The following is a 26,923-nucleotide window of genomic DNA, read 5'->3' as shown; positions in this document are numbered from 1 at the left end:
TCAGATTTAGACTCATCAGTCCATGAAATCTCAGTTGTCCAGTTTTGGTGTACTAGTCTAAATATTCTTCTCTTTTGTTTATTTCCTTTTCTCAGTCGTGGCTTTATGACAGCTACACATCCTTTCAGTCCCCGACCTCACTAATGCTCTTCTGGCTGAATGGAAGCAAATCCCTGCAGCAATGCTCCAACATCTAGTATAAAGCCTTCCCTGAAGAGTGGAGGTTATTGTAGCAGCAAAGGGTGGACTAAGTCCATATTAATGCCCATAATTTTGGATAAGATGTTGGATGTCAGGTGTCTGCATACTTTTGGTCATGTAGTGCATCTCCTTTAGCCATTTTAGATGTACATGACAAAGAAATCTGTAAGGCAGCAAAGGTGTGTATGGGTAGGTATTTATTTGAGTCCCTTTTGAAGGAAAAGTTTTGGCAACAACTTTTGTTGTGAGGACAGTTGCAACAAACTGCAACTTGTTTATTGATTGGAAGGATTGGAAGACTTGAAGTAGTAGTAGGGTGCACAAAAAAAGTGGGCAAATACTGATAGATATATTATACATTGATATTATATGTTGTAGTGGTGACTTTTCTGTGATGTTCTGTTAAATATATGTTTCCTGCATTATTGTCTGACACTTGCCAGACAATTGTCTAAAAATTGCCAGACAATTGCAGGAAACATATATTGCACTGAATGACTGATTTGCCTGGATATTGAATAAATGAAAGAGTGGTCTCTGACTTTCTTGCAGCACAGTCCTCTCTCCCTCTATCTATTCTGTCTACAATTATAGGCTAAATCAATATGTTATAAGTATTTGATGTATTTCATTTATTAAATTTTTTGTATTTAAAAAAAATTGGGCTATCTTTTCAAGATTGGGCCGGTTTGAGGCTCTGATCGGGCAGGCTGACCTTTTTCAAATCAGGCAACACTGCTGGCTTACCCAATAGGCTAAACATTTGTAAAACCTAGAAGAAAAAAGGTGATGCAAATGAAAAGCTTTGCAAAGATCAATCAGCAGCAAGGAATTTGAATCAGGCCTGTACAAATCTTTCGAATGTATTGCCTAAAGGCTAAAGTTTGCAGGTATATATCCTGCAAAAACAACTAGCCCACGTGATTTTGTTCATTTTAATGTGATTGGACAATATGCTATTTTGCACAGGCAGTAGCCTATAGCCTTTCGGAATTCAAAATAATATACGCCTATTTTTGGTTAATTTTTTGAGTCAGGATTAGTCATAGTACCTTCCAAACATGGATTCCATCAAAGGGTGTGTGATGGCTGAGTGGCTATTAATATGGCAGTTTCCAACAGCTTACCATATGGAAGCTTTTTCTTAGTCTTGCTTGGTGCTGAAGCCAAACCGTGTGTTTAATATGTGGGTCTGCGTGTACTCCACATGTCTACAACCAAAGCCACATTGCTCTGGCAACCTGAAGGGTTCAAGTCCACCAGCAACTGTTGCTTTCCTTTGGAAACAGCATTTGCTTTAGTCTATATTACCCCATTCCAACCTCAACGCTGTAACTGACATCCTGGAACACTGTGTCAAAATGACCACGTCAAGTGCTCATAGCTACTCAAAATAGGGAATGGTGAGATAATTTGATCTTTCAGTATACTGAAATTTATAAGATATGTATTATTTTTTAAAATGAACTTTGAGCATGTTTCTGAAAGATCTGGTAGACTTGAGGGCCCAAGCAACCTGCTGCGTAAAACCATTAAACGATCATAAGAGGCCTTGGCTAGGCCTTGCCTATGCATCAACTGACTGCCCTGCTCTCTACATGGTGTGGAACATTCAGCCAATCATAAAAGCAGTGCATCCATGATGTTTTTTTCACAAAATAAATTACATTTTTTTTTAAATTGTCATTTGCCAAAAGGAAAGCAGATTGAAACACAATTATTTATTTATAAATAATTATCTATTGATTTCTAAAAGAAATATTGTGTGTTGTGTGAAAGTATATAAATAGTGTCTGCAATTGTAGGTCTACCAATTTTAATTGAAAACCATGTATTGATATGTTGTATAAATAAGGGGTCGTTTTTGTGCTGGGATGATGTACATATGTGAATCCCATCAGTCACTGCAATGACGTGAGGGAAGCTTCCTGTTGTTAGCAAAATGCACACTGACTACAGCCTTCACCTTGTTTCCAATTATTTATGTCATGCGGTTATTACCTAGTTCAGCAGTATTTTTTATTTTTTTTTACCAGACTTGATTAAGCCAAAATGGTAGCAATTTACAAGCTTTTGGTCCAACATCCTGACCTACTTTTGTTCATTTGTGTCTTACAGGACAAAGGTAGAGATGTGAGCCCTTGCCCTTTTGCTGTAATGGGCTGTGATGTCTTAAAAGGCTGGGGGGTTTCATCTTTCATTTCCTCATGCTCATCAGCAGGAGGACACATGCCAGAGCTGGGCTTTGATCAAAGCCTCAGGCACTCTGAGCTTCTTAGTGTGCACCAGCAGGACGTTACTGGCATTTATTACACAATCAACAGTGTGAAGGATGGGTCATGCATAATTTGGCAGGATTCGAGCGGCACAATGCAGGAATTGTATTCAAAATTCATGAAAATGAAATGAACAAAAAAGATAACATGAAAGTATGAGCAGCAGAAAAGGTCACTCGTAAATCCCATCAATGGAAATATTCATGGGCATATCTTCTTAGTTATAGTACGGCTTCTTCCCTTTGGTGAAAGTAATATATGGTAGAAAAGCTATTGAAAATGCATTCAGTGGCCACTTTATTAGGTACACCTATCTAGAGGGATCTACAGGGTAGGACGCCCTTTTGCCTCCAGAACAGCCTGAATTCTTTGTGGCATGGATTTAGCAGCATGCTGGAAACATTCCTTAGGGATTTTGGTCCATCTTGATTTGCTAGCATCACGCAGTTCCTTCAGATTTTTCAATCAGTCATTCATGCTGCGAATCACCCATTCCTCCTCGTCCCAAAGGTTGCTCAAGTGAATTGAGATCTGGGGACTGTGCAAGCCACTGAATTAAACTGAAGTAACTGTCACTGTCGTGTAGAACCAGCTTGAGATGATGTGTACTTTGTGACATGGCACATTATCCTCCTGGAAGTATCCATTTGAAAAAAGGTAGACTGTAGCCATAAAGGTTTTCACATAGTCAGCAACAATGCTTAGGTATGTAGTGGCATTCAAATGATGGTCAATTGGAGCCTAATGTATGCCAAGCATACATTCCGCACAACTGACTCAAGGCAGGATGGATTCATGCTGTTTACGCCAAATTCTGACCCTACCATCTGCATGTCACAGCAGAAATCCAGATTTATCAGACCAGACGGTGGTTTTCCAATCTTCAATCATCCAGTTTGGTGATCATGTGCCCTCTGTAGCCTCATCTGCAAGGTCTGAGCTGACGGGAGTGGAACCCAGCAGTCTTCTGCTACTGTAGCCCATCCTCTTCAAGGTTCTACGCATTGTGCATTCAGAAATGCCCTTTTGCACCACTGTTGTAAACAGCTGTTATTTTGGCATTTGTGACCTTTCTGTTATCTTGAACGAGTCTGCTAATTCTCCTCTGGCCTCTCTCTTTAAGAAGGTGTATGCACCCACAGAACTGCCACTAAGTGGAGGTTTTTTGTTTATTGCACTATTCTCTGTAAGGACTACAGACTGTAGTGTGTGAAGATCCCAGGAGGGCAGCTGTTTCTGAGATTGTGAAACCATCACATCTGGCACCAAAAATCATATCATGGTCAAAATCACTTAGACCACAGGACTTCTAATGTTTGGATGAACAAAAACTCAACCTCTTCACCATGTCTGCATGCTTTATATATTAAGTTGCAGCCACAAGATTTGCTGTTCGGAGGAGCAGGCTATTTGTGTAAATAAACAAGTGTACCTAATAAAGTGGCCTGACTATCTGATGACTATTAATGAATGTTATAGAACTGACTGACTTACTATTAAGGCCTGAACATTCCTATGTCTGCTCTACAATCTTTACCCTGATCTCTAATACAGTGCAGTCTGTAAGTATTTGGACAGTGACACTATTTTTTTGTTTTGTTTTTTTGTTTTTTGTTTGATTTGTTTTGTTTTGGCCGTGCACTCCAGCATACTGGATTTGAAATGAAACAATGAATTTGAGGTGATAGTGCAGTTAAAGTGAGGTTTAATTTGAGGGAAATTACATCCATATCAGTGATCTGTGTATGAATTACAGCCCTTTTATACATAGTTCCCTCATGTTAGGGGACCAAAAGTGAGTGGGTAAATTAACATAATCTTAAATAGTCATCATATTTAGTACTTGGTTGCAAATCCCTTGCAGTCGATGAATGCCTGAAGTCCTGGAAACATCACCAAACGCAAGGTATCTTCCCTAGTGATGCTCTGTCAGGCTTGTAGTACAGCTGCAGATAATGTTTGTTTTGGGGGCTTTTTGCCTTCAGTCTTGTCTTCAGATGGTGTCCAATTGCATGCTCAATTGGATACAGGTCGAGTGATTGACTTAGCCAATCAAGAACATTCCACTTTTTGGCCTTGAAAAAAGCTTTAGCAGTATGTTTGGAGTCATTGCCCTACAGCAGCATGAAGTACCGTCCAGAGTTTTGAGGCATTTGTTTGGATCTGAGCAGATGTTTCTGTACACTTCAGAATTCATCCTGCTGCTGCTGTCAGCAGTCACATCATCAATAAAAATACCTAAGCCAGTTCCAGTGGCAGCCATACATGCCAAAGCCATAGCATTACCTCCACCATGTTTCACAGATAAGGTTGTATGTTTTGGATCATTAGCAGTTCCTTTTTTATCCACACTTTCCTTGTTCCATCACTTTGGTACAAGTTAATACTATTGCATTTGTCCATAAGACTTTGTTCCAAAACAGGTTTTAATGTATGTTTTAGCAAACTAACCTAGCCATTCTGTTCTGGAGACTTACCAGTGGTTTGCATCTGGCAGTGAACCCTCTGAGGTTATGGTGTAGTCTTCTCTTTATGGTAGTCTATGACACAGATATGCGTACACCCTGGAGAGTGACTTAATCTGCTTGACAATTGGTTTTTCTTCACAATTGAAAGTGTTTTTCAGTCATCCTCTACAGTGATTTTCTCTGGTCTGCCCAGTCATGTACTATTGCTGGGCTCACTGGTGTGCTCTTAATAATGTACCACACAGTTGATATTGACACACCCAATGTTTTTGGCTGTGTCTCTGACCGATTTATTCTGATTTCTCAGATTATGATGGCCTGCTTTACCGGCATCAAAACTTCTTTGGCCCACATGACAAGAGACCGCAGCAAAAGACTCTAAATGCAATTGCCGCACCTAGAAGCAACTCAAGACCTTTTGTTATCTTTCTTTTGCATGCACTAATGATGCAACGACCAACATCTGGCGAAGACACTGCTGGGCAGCCAATTGTCAAATTACATTCAGTCTCCTAAAATGGGGCAGCTGTGTATATAAATGGCTGTAATTCCTACACGGTTCAGATATGGATACCCTCTCATTAAAGCTGACGGGACTGTGCTACTATTCTTCATGAATTTTATGGAAGAAAATGAGGTCAAAAATATTTGAATTTAAGAACACGTTGAATTCAACTGATTCGTTTATTTGCGAAATTAATATATTTGAATTTTTTAACAGTGAATTAAACACACATGCATTTATTCACTTGGAACTTTATAGTTTTAAATTCACATCTCACAAATCTTAAAAAACCAGGATCACAAAAATTTGGTTTCACTTTCCCAATGCCTCAAATTCAGTTTTTTTTTTTTTAATTCAGTTTGCAGAAATTCGGTCTAAAACCAGTACAGAACATCCAGGTTACTCAGGAAAAGCGGTAGAACATGGATGCCGTCGATTCTACATGTAGCCAGTCTGCCAATAAATGAAAATTCCAGCTGATGAGACCTGAGCAGACCTTATTTTAATACGGTCTTGAGTGCGGCCAGTTGTATTATCTATTTACGTGTAGCCTACTGCACTTTTCTCGCCAGCTGGGCAAGTTTTATTGTCTATCAGTCAATTGCTAGAATGATATATGAGTAAATGATGTAGAGTAAACCAGAAAATTCCATTCTAAAAGCACGTTAGCTAGGTTGCTAACCAGACTCACGTTCAGCAGATTAGCTAATCACTAGCTAGCTAGTTCTGTTATGCAAGTTTATGCATTCTAGCTAGATAATTAACTTGTTGTTAGATAAGATAGTAACTAGCTAATGTATACGTTCGTTATTACCTCCCCGGTACCCCCCAGTTATGTCACGAGGGAATGTATGCCGCTCCAGAACCCAAAAGAAACACACAAGCAGTTTACTATTTTTATGTTACGAAATCACATTTTATCGTATGGTTATGCATGTGTTTATAGAGCGCTCACACTCACATCACATTTTGTGGTCCTAATTCAAGTAAGATTCTTATGGGAGATTGTGACTGGCTCTTGCTGCCACTCGGCTTGTCAGTCTGGCTGCCCGCCGGCCCGCCCGCCCTTGTGCTTTGAAGGAAGCGCAATAGTGTTTCCACAATTGAAATATTCGATTAAATATATATGTTATATCCAGAGAGGGGTTATATCCAATATATTAATTGTACAGTTAAAAAAATCTAAATTCAATGTGTTCTTAAATTCAGATCTTTTCAAACCTTATTTCCTTCCATATTCCTTTAGGTATTCTTGTTCTAGTTCACCCAGCAGAGCCTGAACTGGTCACAACCGGATGCATTAGACTTACATTGCCTGGCACATCTGGTTAACATTCACGGACATGGCAGCTAATGATGAACGCACAGTAAATGCACAAACAAAATGAAACATTGAATTGCTGTCCGTTTTGATCTAAATTCAGCACACAGGCAAACTGACAACAAGCCACAACTTAAAGATCAAATGCTGCTGTCAGTATTCAACATAACAAAACCTAAGGGATTCTGACTGAAATCAAAATGATTTTCTTCTGCGCACGCAGTACTAAAACTGATGTGATGGATGAAATCAGTTTTGTGGACTTGATTTCGTCACATGTGTTTTCATTTAAAGATCATTATTCACATGGAGTCCAGTCTCCTCCGTGCCCACATTTCCCAGACTTGCTCCTTCTTCTGTGGTTCATCTCCAGGACCTGTGTTACTGAGTTCAGTTTGCCCAGTATACATTCAATCACTATTCTTTCCACAGAGGTCATCCAGAAGGAACTGGGCTTTTTTGTTCACTTAAAAGGACCCAACTCAATATCCTATAAGGCATACATATTTTACAAAACAAATAGCTATAGGAAATTTGTCAGTATACAGGTTCCTACGTGTTGTATGAATATATGCTACCTATAATGATGATTTAAAAAAATTTGAAATCAGGGAATAGTACATAGTCAACTTTTACCTTTTATGAAATATGTCAATTTTCAACAATATTGATAGTTACAAAAAAATGTAAAATATTAATCCTTAATACAAAATATGGATACTGGATAGAATTGTGGTCTTCAAGGCACAGAAGGATAGGATTAGTCATTTTGGATGAGAACAATGCTGACTGTTTGAAGGGCGAAACAATCTGTAACCGGTATAAAATCTGAAGATTGCCATAATGACACCGTGAATGACAGGGTGTCAAGACAAAGGGAGCTGTCGGCCCATTAACTCAGACAGTAACAGCACTCAAGTCATGTAATGATGGAATAAAGCCATTATATTGGTCTCAGACAATTACCCCAGTTGTTTGATTACAAAAATAATGAGACACAAAGGTTAAAAAATATTACATTAGTTAAAAAATACTAGATTTAAGCTCTGATTTAGAGTGTTTTCTTTGGATTTAACCATCTCAGTAAGTTGTAGTTAACTTTAAAAAGGTCTCATGCCTTTTCGAAGAACGATTAAATCTAATATTAAACATTTGGAAGCCATTACTACAGGCTGGGTTAAGGAGCTGAAGTATTTATGACATGGGGCTATTTTCCCTTCTGATGTCTATCTGCTTTATTTTCCCAAAGTAAAATAAAATTATTAAAATTGCAACCATGCACAACAAAAGTCATCTAATTTTAATGAGCGGTAGATCTGGGGCTACGGTTTGATTTGAAAAAAATAAACATCCCTTATGTTTTGTGTGCACAGTTCATAGACAAGCTTTTACATTTGTATATTTTATACGCCTATATACTGTAATTTTATCTATCGGGTACATGACATAACTCAAAATAATATGGGTACAGCATAAAGTAGAAGAAAGGACTTATCTCTGAAATGAGCTTAATGCCCAGTTCAGTGTCCACCTGTGATGTCATGACATGAAATAAAAGAGACTGCTAGTATTCAGAGAATATACTATCAGAGCTACTATTTCAGTGAGCTAGAATACAATTTGCTATACACCAAGTACATCTGACTTGTATTAAAATACTATCAATAAAACAGGAGTGGTTGAGTGACAAGCTTCATACTTAAATGTATATATGGTATCTTTTACTACTGCAGTAGTATTTTATATTGACCTGTGTGAGGCAGATTGATAAATACTTTAAGTCCAACCAAATAATTTCCATAGGATTTATTTTGTAATAGACCATCCCTGTGTGCTTTTACAGCCTGGATTTTATTTGCATTCCTGACCTTGCTTTGATGAGTTTGATTTGTCCTGTAACTCTCCATCAGTGTCATCATGCTGCATTGCCCATTCAGTTTATGTCAGATGGGACTAATCCAATGTTATTAATTCATGCCTTGGTTCAGTTTGACAAAATTATGGCAATTGTATGACCTCACTTCCTAATTCAGCAACAGAAAGGTCCAGGGCCAGGGGGCCCCTTTGGACATACCTGTTTTAAAAAAACAAGTATTAATTACCTCCAATTAGAGAGTATCTGCAGAGAGAAATCAGAGAGAGGTCATTCTTTACAGTCCTTGCATGTGTGGAGGGAGGGAGCATGAGGAGTTGTGTAGTTCATTACAGGTATTGTGTGACCTATAGACTCTTTTTTGTCTGATAGGTTAATCGAGAGCAGCAGGGGTGAAAGGTGGCCAGAGCAACCAACGCTTTGCCTTCAGAGGCAAAAATTTAGCCCAGAAAATTGTAATGTTTGTTGTCAAACAGGGCCCTGGGAAATGAAAGGGAGTTTGCAGCAGGAATGTGTAGGTGTATTTGCTTTTGATGGGATTAACCTATGAATGACAGGCTGATTTTCACAAAGCAATTCATACTCCTCCCTCAGCTAAATAAATGTGGGGTGAACGGCATCATTCCTCTGAGCAGAAGGATCACACAGCTGCAGAGTCTCAGACCTTACAAATGTGTTATCCATCCTCCAGCTAGTCTGAAGAAAATATCCAGAAATCCAGTGTAAACACTAGATGCTGCAGATATACTGGTATAACACACATATAGCACACATGAAAATAAACACATTTCTGGGATCATTTGCCATGCGTTGTGCAGTAAATAAACGGAAAACCTTGCACAGATTATTTTCTTTGCGATTACTTACAAGGTGGGGAACTCTGAGAGCATGGAGGAATAAAAGATGTTCTTCCCCTTCGCTGCTTGGTCAGTTTCTCTCAGGTTAAGGGATATTTATTTATATCCGTTCTGAATCTCATAGCAACACATAAGCGGCTGAAATTCATTCCATGACATCATTACGTGGGGCGTGGAGCAGGACTGAAGCAGGGAGCGGAGGCTTACTCGCGCTGTTCAACCCTAACTGTTTATATCTCCGTTGCTGTGAGAAAGTGCCGCTGTTTACACAAGGCTTCCAGCCATCCTTAGCTTCACCAATGCCAGGGAAGCAGGTCACAGGTTATGTGGGTACACCAAAAACGGCTGGGCCAAAAAAATGTACACCAGGTTTGTTCTGAGCTCCACCAGCAGTAGAGAAGTCGATGCAGACACAAGCGATTGCATCTGTTCAGCTGGACCTATGAGCTCAGGACCAGCAGGTCACATTGTGTGGTCATTCTGTGTTCCTCCTCAAACACAAGCAAGCTCTTCTCCCTCCTGAGCAATTGTAACCAGGGTCCTGCAGAGCTACTTTGTGATGGTAGTGTAATATTATGATTAGAGAGCTGTTCTAGACACATCAAAATCTCCTGGGCATCCATTCAGCTCAGGTCCACAAGATAGACGTGTGATAGTTAAATTGGTCTCCTGCTTTCGAAGATATTCCCAGTAAAAAAAAAAAAAAGAGGTTTTTATTTTTGCCTATCAATGCCACATTGCCCCTTGAAGCTGATATTGTGAAACCTATTCAAGTTTGATTGCTTTTTTGTTTGTATCCCTGTTACAGGTAGGTGTACTCAGTGCTGTAGTGGCATCTGGGATAGCAGACAGTTCTGCTGTTCTGGCTGACTGTCTAATACCCAGGTGTGACTGGCATATCACAGAAGCGAAGATGCCTCTGGGTCTCCTCTGTACCTTCCAGCATTCCACGGCACACGGAGTGGTGCGCGGCCAGCGAAGAGGCGTATGGCGAGCTCCCTATTGATTCTGTCTCTAATTATCTTCAATTACAGCCATGTGCAGGAAATGCGTGTTTTGGTACAGGAGATAGAGAGAGAGAGCAGCCTTGTCTGAGGCGGATGTGTACTGGGCAGATAGCTGTCTGGCACCGACACCTGAACACAAACAAAGATCCACTGTGAGCAACAGCGGAGGTTCTCCAGCATTAGGTCATTGCATGTTAATAGGACAACTCAGCTCACCTATCTGGGCTGTTTTGTGAGGTCCTGGCATTTTAATAAGAATGAGTGGGAAGCGATAGTGGTCTCAGAGATGTTGGATGGCTATAATAGTGGTGACTGGTGACTGGGTGTCAGGATCGCTCAGCTCTCTGACTGTCACGTGCCACTTGGCAGTAACTCGGAGGTCCCAAAATAGTACATCCATGAAATGTGTATGCTTTGTAAATACCCACAGTTTGGCCAAATCAGATTCTTCCGTATCTGAAATGAACTACTACAGAACAAGGGAACGTCATTGAAAGGAAAAAATAATGAAAATGTCAAATGCAGGCAGCATTTTCTGTCTGTGTGTTTACAGTTTACCCAGAGTTTCAGTTCTCTCAGTAAACAGAGAGAGATGCAGTCAAAGAAATGAGATTTCCTACCTACCCAGGCGCAATTCTCAGGCTGTTATTTTGTTGATGGCCGAGATCTCTCTCACCTCCTCTTGCAGGCTACACATCTGTCATGATCTTGATATTAAATTGAGAGGATCAAGCCTTGGCAGAGATTAAATGAAAATGTTGGCCTACTCTTCCGCTAATGAGTAACTACATGTTCCAGAAGGGTTCCTGGCTGATATCCCGAGGGAACTTAAAATCTACACTTACTTTGTAATTTGTGTCTGGTGGGCGGGTAACATTTTTATTTAATTTCCCCCTGTAGTTCCTCTGGTTACCTACATTCTTCCACTTCCCCATCAAATGAAAACAATAACCGCAGCACTTTCTTTGTGATGTGTGTCCTTTATGATCTATTAACCACATCCAGTATAACTTGTCTTACTCACGTTCAGTAAGACTTGTGTATTCCGTGCGTTACAGTATGCAGTTTCAAAATTTGCTCTTTCGTGATTCAGTTTAAAATCATTTGCAAAAAAAGCAACTTTACTTTAAGCTTTGTGAAGCATTTATGGAAACCACCTTTATACATTCTATATAAATGTACTTTTTTTCTTTTTTAATTTGCATGATGCCATATAAACTGAATGGCATCAGGCAAATAATTAAATTGGTTCATTATCTTATGTTTTTATAAGCATTATTTTCTTCATGTCCATTCAATCATCTGTGTACGTCACATAATTTTTTTATTCAGGACTTTTGCCTCTGGGTTTTTATTTCAATTTGAAAAGCTAATTTGCTTCTTCAGGTCATACTGAAATAGCCCTTGTCAGTTGATGTACTGCGGATGCCTCCAGCGGAACACTCTCTCTAGGCACAGCCCCTGGGCCGCTGTAAAATTACAGACACCTTGCCAGCCATTAAAAAAATAATTTAAGAATGTAATAGCTCTGGACCAGTCCAGAGAAACGTGCACGTTATTATGATTACCTGACGTAATGACGGCCAATCAAAACAGAACCTGCAAACCATTAGAGGCTGAACAGGGGAGTGCATTATGTGTCACTGCTGTGAGAGCAATGTGAATCCTGGTCCTTCCGTGAGGGGGATAAAAACTCTGTGCTATTATCTCCCCCCGCACAAAGAGCAGCCTGCTGCCAAGAGCTGTCCTGTGCGTGGTGACTGGGCTTAACCCTTCCTGTTGCACGGAGGGACTCCACATACTGCGCTTCAGCATGCTAGGGCCATCAGCAGCTATGACAGATATCGGCGCAGGGTGAGCGTCGGTGTGCCAAGGCAATTATTTTAAATGCAGAGAGAGAAAAAAGAGAGATCTCAGTACTTCTGACATACCTGACTTTCCAGCCTCCCTCATATTAACTAAATTGGAGACAATTCAGGCACAGGAGAAGGTTCTGAATTGGGAAAAAAAATGATGTCAGGCCTAACACAGAGGAAAACAGCATGTGATCTGAAGAGCTCGGCTCCACTCAACATGCCAGTTCCACTTCACGTCACCAGGGGAACAGCAGGCTGATCTGGCGATGCACGCCATTCTTTATCCAGGTTCCATCTGCCCAAGCAGACTGCCTGCTGGGCCGGATGACACACCTACCACACCCATCCAATAAACCCAAATACAACTGACAGGGCCCATGACTTCACATAGCACCCAGTCCGTCACCAAACCTCAAAAAAAAGATATTACAGCCCGTACCCTGTCCATGACACATTTCTATCAGTGACACACTACAGTGCTTGTAATGAAGAGATTGACTTGATTGTTAACGTGGAATACACTGAATATTCTGGCACATTCATTCTGCCGAAAATGTTGATGTATGTGGTTTTAACCCTCATTTTCTACATCCATTTGAAGAGGTTGTCAAAGAACCTACGCACAGGAAACGTGTAGGGAGGATCTGGGCTTGGACTACCGCTACATGGGTTAACTATTTTCCTCCAGAAATGAAAGAGAAAGAAGCTGCTTGATTATGCAGGGCTTGAGGCTATTTATGCTCTCATCAGTAGAACCACATCCTCACTCTCATTCCTGAGGCCCATAGCTAAGCTCAGCATTCCTAGATCTCTGATTGATTGCACTCTCCAACTTGGGCAGCGTTTGTATACTAGAAAATATGGTGCCAACCAGACCATGTAAAGTCAGCATAGTTATTACCATTTGGTCCTATGAAACATCCAAAAGCATCACAAATAAAGAGACGACCACTGCTTGTGATTCTGTGGCGTAACATTTATTAATGCTGTATGTTAGTTTCACTCCCTCTTTTTGGATTTTATGTACAATGATGTGAGGGAATTTGGGGGATGACTAGATCAGTGAAAGGCAGAGGCTGGCGAGACGGTGCTTGGGTGTTTCGTGGGTGGGGCCCAGCGCTCGAGGTAGGGCAGGGAGATCATGTGATCACAGTGGGGCCGGTACGACCGGTCTTCTCGTGGAGCTGTGAGATCTTCAGACCGATGGTCACCAGAGGAGCTAGCATGACCTGTGTCAATCACAACACAGGCACAGAAAACCTCAGCTTCTACCGAATGCAACTGACAGGACAATTAATTCTGAATTATGGAGTCTGTTTTAGTCACAGATTTCTTTCCACACAGCAGTTTCTTAAAATAGCCTGGCTGTTGAAATACAGACTGCCCTTCAGACTGCTCAAGGCCAAATGTTCACTGAGAACTAAGAGGCACTGTTGGACATAAATCTCTAAACAAACACAGGCTTTACATGCTGTGTCTCACACCAAACTGCTACACTGAACCTGTGATCTCTTTAGACAACATAATGCACCCGGTCCCAGTTTAAACCCACAAAAATCTTTGACTTAACAGAAGAACGTGAAGAGCATGAAAGATCACCCACGGTTTGTTTATTGTGTCCCTACCACTGCAAATCGCAGTGTAAACACAGCTCACCTGTGGGTCCTGGTATATTTTCTGGGGGTCCTTCTCATAGCTGTCTATGTACAGCCTGATAGTTGCTCCGGCGCTGCCTGTCCCACTGAGGCGGAAAATGATGCGAGACCCATCTGTGAAAATGATTCTCAGGCCCTGCGTAACAAAGACAGGGATGTGAAAAATGCTGAACCGAGCCAGCCGAAAACCGCAGGTGAAAACTGGGACAGCCGTCATTTCTGAGGCCAGCACTGTCCTTGGAAGATTTACACTTTAGAACTTCAACATTTTCAGCTTGGCAATTCCCTGGATGAGAAAGCTGAAATGGGATCATGCTGCACTATCACTGTCAAGCACAAAATGGTACTTTTCAGCAGCAGAAATCACCAGCCCTCACCTGGTTCTTCGAAACACTCCCATCCACTGGGTCGCTGTACTCAAAGTTGTCAGCTTTCTCCACCTGGTAGGTCTTGTCCCCAGCTGAAAAATTCTGCCCGATGAAAGCCTTGTCAAACATCACCTTCTCTAGGTCCTTTATCATCTTGTTAGCAGAATCAGAGTCCACCTCCTCATAGTCATACCTGTTAGAGGCACAGAGAAAAAGAGAGCCCAGAGGTCAGCAACACCATGCATGTTCCCTGTTACACTGTTTAAGAGAACAGTAAGTTTACAAAATCCCAGAGCAGTTATTGCCTCACAATTTAATCTCTCAGTTTCTGCCTGCAAACTGAATGAAAGAAATTCCATGCACTTCCATATGTAACCACCAGAGGGCTCAGTGTCACTGCCCACCTAGTGAAGAAGTTCCTGCCAAATTTCTGCCAGTGGTCTTTCATGATCTCTTCCACACTCTGCTTCCTGGTTGCCAGGATTGACAGCCAGGCCAGCACTGCCCAAAGGCCATCCTTCTCACGGATGTGATCGGAACCTGGCAGAGAAGGGTGTGAGGAAGATGAGGACTAGCTTCATACATTACAACACTAATTTCTCAGACTTTGTCCTGGTGCAGGTACCAGCACAGTTTCCCTATATCAGTCATTTGCTCAGACAGAAATTCAACACAGGTCATATTTGACATGATATCTCTACCATACTGACTGCTTAGCTAGAATTATGATGACAATCACGAGACACCACTGATCTATGACACTCACATCAGTGCAACAGAGATGTTACAGCAAAAAATCATGCTTTGTCCTGATACAGAGTCTACACAGTTTTAAAACTGGTTGCTGTGGCTACTGAACAACGCTGCCATCTCCTGATTTTGCTATTGTGTGAGTAGTGGGAGGAGCTCTACTGAGCTGCTATACTGACAGGATTCTGAGATAACAGTCACTTACCAGTGCCAAAGCTCTCCTCTCCACACAGGGAAAGCTTGCCTGCATCCATCAAGTTCCCAAAGAACTTCCACCCAGTTGGTGTCTCATACAGCTGTATCTTAGTGGATTTAGCCACACTATAGGAAACATAAATCAATTTGATATTTTAGCAACAGAAAAGACGTACAGTTTCTTACAATGAACATTTTATGAGGTTTTGGGTATGTGATCTACAGTGTGTTATCACAACCATTTTCTGACATCTCAGACAAGCAGCAGTATCGGCAGACCTGTGCAACAACTAGGTCGGTTAGCTCTGTTGGTTAGAGTGGTGATAATAATGCCAAGGCTTTTTTACCATGCACTTACTGAACGTTGCTCTGGATAAAAGTGTCTGCCAAATAAAATGTAATAACAATGGCATGTCTGCATTGCTTTTTACTCAAGTTACATAAAAACAGTATTTCTCAACTGGGTTCTAGGTCCTGGTGAAAAATTAATGTACAGGCCTATTTGTCTCACCGTTTTCTACCAAGCATTACCACTATGCAACAACAACTACCCACTTTCAGAAATAGTGACACTGAGATTGTGCTAGCCTATAACCTATATCGATATCCTCACACAAGAATCATATAGGACCAAATAGGACCCCCACTTATCCCTGTTAGTGACTGAACAGTTGATGTTTTTGATTGCTTTCCTGTAAAAGTTGCAGAGCACTGAGTCTACCCCAGCTGCAGTGCAAAGCAGAGAGATCAGCAAGACTGGACTGTTCACAGTGGTATAGGACTAGCTGCTGTAGCTATGTCACGTTGCTTCGACCCATAGGTCCTGCTGCCCTCAGCCATAATAAAAGTGATAAAGACAATACTGTCCTGTGCATTGTCACAATACAGAGTTAATTTGTTATGCGTCCTGGCAAAGTTAATTATTATTTTTTCAATTTTTAAATTGCGCAATTCCAAATGACCCAAACTCCTCTGGGGACAGAGCCCATTCATTTGTTTTCATATGTGAAAGGTCATGAAAATCCTCATTTAGACCCTGTCAGTCTCTTGCCGTGTTGGAAGCAGACTCAGAGTTGGGTTTCACACTGCGCTGAAACATGACGCCTGAGCAAACACAAAGCAGCTGGAACAACACGCCACCTGGAAATACAGGAAACGGTCACATCAATAACAAAACAACAAAAACGGAGCTTGAGCTGTGACAGTCCCGTCGCCTAGGAGATGCGGAAGCCGGACGCGGCGGCGCGATCTTACCTGTCCAGAGCTCCGCTGGTGGGCATGCTGCGGGCGAAGCCCTTGACGCCCGTCTGCTGGAAGTACGGGATGCTGAAGATGTTGGCCGCGATGACGGCCACGGAGTCCGAGGGGTTGACGAAGAAGCCGTGCTTCCCCAGGACCATGTTGCGATCCTGCCAGGGGAGACGGTGCTTAGGTCTCTGTCTCCGAGAACCGCCACGTCATTCACAACCCTCTATTTCTTTGTCAACTAAAAATAATGTTCAATGTTAAATGAAAGGTTTGATACATATAGTAGAAACGACACAGTGTTGTACGCAACAAAAAGCCCGGTGTCTCAAACGCTTGAGGCTTTGAACGCCATGTGACTAGTATTTTGAAAAGATTACTACAGGGTAAGTAGGAAAAGAAACCAGGTCCGGGAATTAGCGATGCTCTTACCCCGTCACCATCAAAGGCAGCTCCAAAGTCATACTCCCCACCCTTCATGGCCTCCACCAGGTCAGCGGCGTAGGTCAGGTTAGGGTCGGGGTGGTGACCCCCAAAGTCCTCCAGGGGGACACAGTTAACGGCAGCGTTGGCAGGAGCTCCTAACTCCTCACACACAATCTTCTTCACGTAGGGCCCCACAACTGAGGGGAAAAGCCGAGGGACACAGTCAGGGTCGGTTAAACTCGGTCACGTGAGCAGAATGAGGGAGAGTGCAGTTAAACTGGCCATCACTTCCAGACCTCCACCAAGGTAGAAACAGAACTGGTCTGTATGTGCTTTATGTGGATTATATCCTTCAATGTGATCTCAGAACTCCTTTTATTGGACAGACAAATAGCTTGAGATCATGAACTTTGTGCCTGACCACAGATACACTACGTTTGGAGTAAACACTGTATGATAGCAGTGGGGGTAGGGTCAGTTTAAAGCTGCAACATGTACCTGTAGAGGATTTTTTCTTCTTTTCTGTGCATATTTAAGGGATAGCTCACTTTTTGTTTTTTTTATATTAATATTACAGTTTGAGTAGGTTTTCAATTTGTCTTAATATCTCATAATATCATAGGAAAAAATGGGCCAGTCAAAATCGTACACTAAAACTAAATTAATATTTTTTTAAAATCCTAGAATGTGAACTTTCCCTATACCCTCAAATGCACTTTTGAGTTACAGACATGGAAATATTTACAAAACATTTAAATAAATTATTTGCTTTTTACATCAAGGTTAAGATTCCAGGTTGCTAAAAACACAGTAACATTGAGGATCATCAGGCAACATGAAAATAGGTTCTACCATACAGTATTGTTTTTGCATTTACAGTGCAGGAATATATAACGAAAAAATAAATAACGACACTCTTCAAGGTACAGGCGCCATTTGTTTGTCTGACCGACTGCCCTCCTTTTGTATTTCACACTTCATTCAGACAGGGGGACAGCAGAGATGGAGACAGAGAAGGTTTCACAGCCCAGAAAGTGCTGTGGTGGGGACTGAGCCTACAGCCATGCTGGGGCATTCACATACGGCTTGAGAGCTGACTGCCCTATGGACTGCGCCACACGCTCAACGCATTTGACCTTAGTGAATAAACAGGCACTATGTACAGACCGCCCTGCTTTCTCACTCACTGATCACTGAGCAGTGCAGTCCGGTCTTACCTCCGTGCATGGCGTCTAAGCGAACCTTGATGTGATTGGGGCCAGACAGCAGCTCCTTCAGTGCAGCAAAATCAAAGATGTTCCTCAGCATGTTGGCGTAGGATTCCACGGAGTCCACAATTTCCACTGCAGAGCACAGAGACGGTATAAGTCCCTCTCCCAATGCCCTGCACAGAGACAGTATAAGTCCCTCTCCCAATGTCCTGCACAGAGACGGTATAAGTCCCTCTCCCAATGCCCTGCACAGAGACGGTATAAGTCCCTCTCCCAATGCCCTGCACAGAGACGGTATAAGTCCCTCTCCCAATGCCCTGCACAGAGAATCGGGGGTATAAGTCCCTCTCCCAATGCCCTGCACAGAGACGGTATAAGTCCCTCTCCCAATGCCCTGCACAGAGACGGTATAAGTCCCTCTCCCAATGCCCTGCACAGAGACGGTATAAGTCCCTCTCCCAATGCCCTGCACAGAGACGGTATAAGTCCCTCTCCCAATGCCCTGCACAGAGACGGTATAAGTCCCTCTCCCAATGTCCTGCACAGAGACGGTATAAGTCCCTCTCCCAATGCCCTGCACAGAGACGGTATAAGTCCCTCTCCTAATGCCCTGCACAGAGATGGTATAAGTCCCTCTCCCAATGCCCTGCACAGAGACAGTATAAGTCCCTCTCTCAATGCCCTGCAGCCCTCCAGAACATACATCCACACAACATCACACCAACCTTTCAGCTTTTACAAGACTGAATGTCGACCCCACCTCCTTACCAGTGAAAGGCTTGAATTTGTTCTCCAGGTCAAAGGTCTGCTTGCCAATGGTGGACAGATCCACTTTGAGGTCAGGGCAGATGGCATACTCTTCGATACTCTTACTGATCTGGAATATTTTGTCGGTGATGGCTTCAGGGGCTGGACCTATGGTACATCACAGAGTAGAGAGTGACATATAGCCTGGAGAAGATCCACCCATATGAATCATGACCAAGCAGACTGAAGGACACAATGTCGGCTAAAAGAGCTCAAATCTGAAGCAGTTTGTAGGGAGAGCGCAGCCTGTGGGGCTGCATGGATGACTGCCAGCCTTTGCATACGGTTAAGTTATCATTTTGATGTGCCCACTGTGTTCCATACTGCTAATATGCAGAAACACAGAAATGATGTGGATTTTAATTTAATTCACTTTAATTTACATTAATTAAGTTACAAACTACAGGAACAACAAAGAACTGATATCTGTGGAGAAGAGCTACACTCTACATGGAAGTATTATCCAACAGAAATATAATTGCAGCAAAACAAAATGGCAAAAAATATCAACATGGGAAAGCAAACTGCACAGCTTGCACAAGCTTCTACACCTCTTCCTGTTAATGGGTTCAATCAAAATGTCACATGCTACAATTCCCCAAATGTCAAGTATTCCAACCAGTTGCCAAGCTGGACCCATTAGCTGAGCATGTCAGCAGTAGTGTCTCACTGTGTCCTCTACATGGTCAAAGCAATAATTTTACAGATCAGATGTAGATTAATTGCTCATTTTTACAAAAAAATGGGTTTGGTGTGCGTTAAAAGCTAGTCATCTAGCCAGTTACATTTCCTTAAATTATGTATTTTTTTTAAAAAGGAACAATTGTGCACACTTTTCTCTCATTCTCTGGATTCTCTCGGAGTTTTTTTAGGCCCACCTCCACTGGCAATGTTGAACTTAATTCCGAAGTCTCCATTGGGTCCACCGGGGTTGTGGCTGGCAGTGAGGATGATGCCCCCGATGGCTTTGATCTTCCTGATTACGCAGGACACAGCGGGGGTGGACATGATCCCATTCTGACCAATCACCAGGCGGCCTATCTGCAGAGAAACACAGGGAGCAGGTCAGTTCCCATACCATACCCATACCCAACACCTCAATTACCCAGGACCCAAACAAAGAGGAATAATCTTTACAAGCATAAGAGTGTATGAAAACACACACACACACACATAACATAATATGATTTTGCTCTACTATCCCAATTGCATAGAAATTCCCTACACACTGTGCACAAACCTATGTTTGAGACATTGCCCTGTGCCAAGACACATAGAGTAAGAGAGACATCACGTATAGCTGGACCGACATCCAGCTCATGAAATTATATATAAAGTAAATATATGAGATGAAAGGGGAATGCTAGTTGAGATGAACACCTGTTGGTCCTCAGCTGGAGTGGATGAATAGATCTGAACCTGAGGGCGTTGGAGGACAGCTGCAGCACGATGAGCTATATTATCCAGGACCTAACTCCCAGTTGGGGTGTGGGGTGCCAGATCTGTGCTGCTGAGGAGGGTGTGGCCTCATTGAGTGGTTATCATCTCAAGTTTGGAGAGCAGTGCTGCTTCTTCTCTATGCAATGGATCCACATCAATCATTCATCACTCACAACATCAATGCACTCTCACAACCCCTCCTGCTTTCACTCAAATGGAACCTACATAGAAATCCTTTAAACCAGTCCCTGTCTCCTCCATTTTATTCAAAAGAGGTGTCTATACAAAGACTAAGAACTAAACAATTAATAGTGGATGAACAGAATCATGGTACGAGTCTTGCACAAGAGCTTTATTAATTTAGTTGTAATCACTTTGGATTGACAGTGTGATTATGTGCTACACCTCCATACAATCCCCTAAAAATACACCCTGCGGTCAGGCATGCAATGCAACTCTTATTTCAGATCAGATGCTTCAGGGTACATGTATTAGACTCAGCAGTAAGAAGAGGACCAAGCTAATATGAACTAATTGTTCATAATGAGTTGCACGTGTGCTTGTATTTCAAACATAATGAGTCATAACAAAGACCTAGTCCCTAAATATTTATGGAAGTCATTAGTACAAGCACATTAGCCTATGGAAAACTGCAAATAATACAATAATTTGAATGCATCCATAAGGTGGTGAAATCAATTTCAAATCCTGAAACAGTGAAAGTCCAGCATGCCTTCCTATATGAACACATAGGTAATACTGACCCCATTTGCAGCTGCCATTTGCACAATAACTTCTATAGCAGTTTTATTGAAATAGCGGCCATCTCCTCCCACAGCCAGAGTGGAGCCCTGGCGGTCCCTGAGATCAATGGAGGCGAATATGCTCTGGACAAAATTCTGCAGGTAATCCTGCTTGGTCTCAAAAACATGAACTTTCTTCCTCAGTCCACTCGTTCCTGGCTTCTGGTCGGGGTACGGAACGGTCACCAGAGTCAACACCGGCAAAGGACTGTCATCCATTGTTGTGTGAAATTCATGAAAAAGCTGAGGTCGATTAGAATCACTGGGCAGAGGAGGAGCAATACAGGAGCGCTAATGGTCGATTCGATATTCAGGGTTCATGTGAAGTAGTTCGGAGCCCAAAAATAACTCCCTGGACCTCTTGCGACGGCAGAAATTGTAACTGAAGACGCTTCTTTGCACTTGTCCAGGAGGATCACTGTCAGAACCATCGGCCACGGTACGTCCAGTGGAAAAGGGGGAGCTTCTGCTTTTTACTAAAGCACTTCTGTCCCAAGACAATGGAAGATCAGAGCGCGAGGGGGACAGCGTTGTCAGTGTCCTGTCCGGGAGAGTGTGAGACGGTGGCTGCCTCCAGGGTCAGCCTTGCCCGCATGCAGCCGCCCAGGCTGTTGAAAGGGACTGATTTATGGGGAAGCCGAAATGCCTTCAGAGGCATGTTGGGCTATGGGGGTGCAGCCACTGTGACACGCTAATAGTTGGTATCATCCATACACTCAATGGTGTTCTCACTAGCAGAAGAGAAAGAGGAAACCTGACTGGGTTGATAAGATCTCCATTAAGCTACTTCTTCTGGTTTGTATGGTTTAGGACGGGGCGTCAACCTCAATCTATCTGAGGGCCATGCTGAGAATTGTGAATCAAATTAACGACCAGACATGTAGTACTTTTATAGAATGTGATCGTGGAATGAGTACGGGGGGTGGATTACGATTCGATTGCGTTTGACAGAAGGAAAATTGGCACTCGCTAGCTAGCCAGCCTGTTCTGATCAATACAATCACTAAAGTATAAAAAAAAGTTTATTTGTCCTTTAATTAAACAAGTAGTCTCACTGAAATCAACATCTCTTTTTCAAGACAGACCTATAAGAATCAAACTAATATAAAAGCTTTGTACAAACCAACACAATTCAGATGTACACTAACATAGTCACAAATCAAGTAGATCAAAGGAGACAAGTAAGTAGCATTAAAAAGATCCGCGTTTAAGACTTTAAAACCTTGCATTGGAATAAGAGATTCTCATTTTAAGATTTTTTGTAATTCTTTCAATTTGTAGGGGGCATAATCCTGTGACCTAGTACTATAATCGCTGTTTTTAAAAGCACTCAAGGAGTTTCTAAAGAAGAGCTTTATAAATGAACAGATGCAATCCAAATCCCTTCTCTTAGTTATAGAGGACCATCCCACTTTTCCATATAGAATACAATAATGAGCTAAAAAATCTGTCTCTGGTGATAAGACGCAATGCACTATGATACACAGAGTCAGGGGGCTTCAAGGTGGAGGGCGAGGTATGCATGTACAGAATGTCACCATAATCTAGTACAGGCATAACTGTTATTTGTACAATGGTCTTTGGACAAAGAGAAGAAGAGAAAGCATCCAAAGAATATACTACACACGACCGTTGTAGCTGTTACTGTACTAAAGCCTGGTCTAAACCCTGATTGCTGTGGTTGAAGTATGTTATTTGCCTCCCGGAAAGCTGACAGTTAACTAGGGATTCTAGTATTTTGTATAGGCAGGACAATATTGAAACTGGATGATAGTTATTTATATTACTGATATTACTGCCACTGAAAAGGGACAACCTGAGCAGGCTTCCACACATTTGGGATTTTACCAGAGATAAATGTGAGATTTAAAACGTGCATAAGCGGTAGGGCAATCAAATGAGGTGCCGGAGGCAAGGATCAGGCTTGTCTGAGCCCTTAGAGTTTTTTGTATCGACGCCAGTCAGAGCCTAACTACAGGTCTGAAAGAAAAACTATTTTCCAGGGTTGTAAGAAGGGCTGGATGAGATTCCCAATTCAGAGCTAGCAGTCTGGATTATTAAAACCATATCAGCAGAAAGCTTGTCAAATACACAAGTGATGGTTAAAAGCTTTGCTCGTATCTGGTTTGTTTAAAATTAAGCTGTTCTCAGTAAAAATTCTAGACAGGAGGGAAATGGTAGGCCTATTATTTTTTAATTAGATTTCAGATTTCATAGTTTTCCAAAACTTAGGCTAGATCCATCTCTGAGGGAATATGCAAGACATATTTAAAGACTGAAAAAGTAACTCATGTGCCGTTGTTGCAGGGGTGCAAGTGACAAACTTATTAACATCACATTTAATACAGGGAAATATGGCTGTTTAAATTTGCTAGTTGAGCATAACAGTGCACAACAAACACTGGAAGCTTTTTTTTGTGCCATTGTCGTCAATCGTTGTTCACAACTGGCTGAAGTGTTGCTACACTACTTTTTGTAAACTTCTAGGTTGGCAGCACTTATGTGAGAAAGGTCTATTTGATTAACATCGCTTAAAGCCGATGGGAGTAAGGGGCCTAGGCCACCCCCTTGCCTTCGCCAATGCACTCTGCATTGCAAATGAATATTGCCAGGGACTAAATGTCTGCACTATTACACGGGCCAGATCTAATTGATAATCTGAATCGATATGGGGTCAGATCAAAATTTGTGGGGGGCCATATCTGGTCCACAGGGCTTGACACATGTGGTTTAGGACATTTCCAGGACAAGAGGGGTAGATTTTTAGAACTCTTCCTATGACCTTTGAAAAAATAAATGTTTTTTAAATGTATTTATTTTTAAAATTTTTACAGAGGTTACATTCCAGATCAATAGGCTGCAATGATGCTATTCACTTTGGTCAACCAAGGAGACCAACAGTAGTCTAGAGGCTGAGCTAAAAAAATAAATAAAAAAAAGGCAATTTAGTATACAAATAACAGCATGCCCAAGGGAATTAAGTGCCACATTGTCAAAATTGTTATGAAAGTACAATCCAAAAATTTTCAGTCAGTAATTAGAGGAACATAACATTGCTTGTCTAGCAAAATACATATGTCCATCACACACTAAATTATATTTGCAGCTGCAGCTCTGGTAATGTTAAACCCACCCCCTAGACACACACACATGCACATGCACTCTTGCTCTTTATCCATGACAGACTTAAAATGCAAACCTATGTTGTAATGTAAGTTTCTGCTTACATGTGCACATACATCCATATTGCATGTGTGTATGTGTGTGTGTGTGTGTGTGTGTGTGTGTGTGTGTGTGTGTGTATTGTACATATGTGCATTAGAGGAAGGTAATTTCAGTCTGAGGTGAAATCAGTGGTTGATGCCAGTACTAGAATAGGACATAATTTAAACAGGTCTAACATAAATTAGCCTTAAATATGTTTTTAGAGCTTTGGATAAACAGTGCTTCGTAATTACAGTACATACACTAATTTACCTTTATTAGGTGACTAATAACTGGGCACTCTGACTTGCAGCACATATTTTTTATTTACTCTAAGGTATTCATCATCACCGCCACCTTGTGGCTTGTACTGAGATGTCCACACATGGCTGGGATCTGTAAATATCCAGACTGGATGATACCAGGGGTATTAACATCCCTAATATTAATTAATATTCAACAACTCTGGTTTAATTTAACTTTATTTATAATAAGCTGTAGGAACTATCTCCATGTACTCTGGTTACATATAAATCAAATGAAGAAAATGTATGATTAGTTATTTATGTTTATGTTAATTCGATCATTCGTTAATTCGTTGTCCTCAGTGGAAAATCTTTGTACTTAAATTTCTAGGTTACCAATGAAAACATTCATAACAGAAGTCTTCCAATTGTGAATTTGGAAATGGTACACTAAACATTTTGAGCAAACTGAGCTCAGGAAGAGCAGGATTCGTGACACAGAAGAAATGGGAAAGATGATAAAACGTGGCATATGCATAGAATATAAATACAACAGAGAAACGAAGAATATTTTAAAACATTGTTGTAATTTGCTCCTTGCACATACACAGTTTTCTAAACGCATGATTTCTACATTGCTGCTTCGCCATTGCATTTCCTAGTGCTGGGGGGTGGGTGTATTGCAACACGACAGCACAGTTACGCCCCCTTTTTTCTTGTCACCGAGGCAACAGGCCACGATTGCGGCTTCGATCTGTGCTCGGGATACTTCATCGCTCCCCCGTCCAATCAGCTCATCCAGAATCCGCTCACCCTCCCCAAATCCTTACTCCAACCATTTTGTGCAAAGCGTTGACGTAGACCCCAGGTCAGTTTCTGAATCAGAATATATTATAGCAATATTGTCATTCCAGCGCTACCATCACAATATTACAAAACACATTTACCAGCACATGTCGCAACACACGTATATTCACACGTGGCTCCTAATTTCGTTTAATTCGTTAAAACAGACCACGTGCACCAAATTCGCATTGAACTGGAAAAAAAGCTAGTATAAATAATGTCTGTGCATATGACATTGTCCAGGGTAAGTAGAGAGGTGCAGCCTGACCTTGTATAACCGGCTGCCGAGAGGAAAATGCCAAAGGTTCTACATGCAACCTACGCACTAGTTCACTGCAAGATCAGGCAGGTCATTTGGCTGGTACCAATGTCTAGGAACTCAATACCTGTCAAATTTGGGCACAATGAACATTACCGCCCTCATGCACTTAAAATCATGTGTGTGTGTGTGCGCGCGCGCAGCCCTGGAGTAGGCCTATTGCGATCATGTAGTTATATTTGACATCTACGATGACCACAATTCTAAATTGGACATAGTGTACAGGAAACTGATAATGAACACGTACCGAGCAAGAAACTGTTGCACAACAGAACAAAACATAATGAATAAATCAAGTGACAAAACAAGTTCAGTAAAATTACAACCATGCAGGACACCAAAAGGAAATGCACATATAAAGACAAACGTATTACCCCATTTGCAGCCGCAATTTGGATGATCAGCTGAATAGCGTCTTTCATAAAAAATCTTCCATCTCCCCCTACTACGAGAGTGCCCTCCTGTCTCTCCGCAGGGTCGGTGGCTGAAATAATGCTCTGGATGAAATTTTCAGCATAGTGTTGGTTATTCTGAAACACGGTCACCCTTTTCCTGAGGCCGCTGGTTCCAGGCTTCTGGTCGGTGTAAGGCTTGGTTTTAACTGTTGTTATTTTCATTTTCCCCAAATTCACCCGTGTGTTCCGCGTATTCAGTGAAGGGATCTGCACAGAAGAGCTACCTCACGTACACACTCCACGACAGCTCAGTCCAACACGGTAACTCCTACTTTAGTATTTAAAGGGCCAGTACACATTTCTCCGGTTTTGACGAGCTTGTTGAATTGTATGAATGTTCAGCTAATGGATCATTTCTACAAACGTAGTGATTTTATCATCTGAACCCTCATAAATAAACGCCTCTATTCATTCAGATAATTAAAGCAGTTACACTACGAGGATCACAATTCGGCAAAAATGCGTGTTTGTGTGTGGTCTTTATGACACAAAATTACATTGTGCATACGAAAAAATCGGTATAAGCAATTTACATTGAACAGACAAAAACACGATCACTTTAAATATACAGCTTTCAATACAAAGTACAA

The 26,923-nt window shown here is 41.7% G+C and overlaps 1 protein-coding gene across 2 annotated transcripts; it reads right to left on the bottom strand.

The window, feature by feature from the left end:
- Nucleotides 1–13,319: 13,319 nt before the first annotated feature.
- Nucleotides 13,320–26,590, bottom strand: pgm1 (phosphoglucomutase 1). 2 transcript variants are annotated; one of them, XM_064331925.1, is made up of 11 exons: nucleotides 26,253–26,590; nucleotides 19,900–20,062; nucleotides 18,983–19,129; nucleotides 18,221–18,346; nucleotides 17,010–17,200; nucleotides 16,587–16,741; nucleotides 15,343–15,458; nucleotides 14,792–14,927; nucleotides 14,397–14,580; nucleotides 14,021–14,155; nucleotides 13,320–13,593 (listed from the first exon to the last, which is right to left on the bottom strand). In XM_064331925.1, exons 1-11 carry the CDS (start codon nucleotides 26,493–26,495, stop codon nucleotides 13,504–13,506), a joined length of 1,686 nt encoding a protein of 561 aa, XP_064187995.1. In that variant the 5' UTR covers nucleotides 26,496–26,590; the 3' UTR covers nucleotides 13,320–13,503. The 2 variants fall into 2 exon arrangements, with proteins under 2 accessions (XP_064187995.1, XP_064187994.1); XM_064331924.1 differs by lacking the exon at nucleotides 26,253–26,590 and adding an exon at nucleotides 21,226–21,589.
- Nucleotides 26,591–26,923: the final 333 nt, after the last annotated feature.

Source organism: Anguilla rostrata, chromosome 4, assembly GCF_018555375.3.
Source record: "Anguilla rostrata isolate EN2019 chromosome 4, ASM1855537v3, whole genome shotgun sequence".
NCBI lineage: Eukaryota > Metazoa > Chordata > Actinopteri > Anguilliformes > Anguillidae > Anguilla > Anguilla rostrata.
Note: the sequence above shows the minus strand (reverse complement) of the source record. Positions and strands in the feature narration are given on the sequence as shown.

What these genes read in the sequence shown, in the direction of transcription:
- pgm1 (XM_064331924.1), bottom strand. Translation starts at nt 21,483, where the DNA reads ATGGATGACAGTCCTTTGCCGGTGTTGACTCTGGTGACCGTTCCGTAC. An exon ending in ACCAGCGGAGCTCTGGACAG is followed by an intron (nt 15,459 to 16,586) that starts GTAAGATCGCGC and finishes TGTTTCCTATAG; the next exon opens with TGTGGCTAAATCCACTAAGA. An exon ending in GGCAGGAACTTCTTCACTAG is followed by an intron (nt 14,581 to 14,791) that starts GTGGGCAGTGAC and finishes TGCCTCTAACAG; the next exon opens with GTATGACTATGAGGAGGTGG.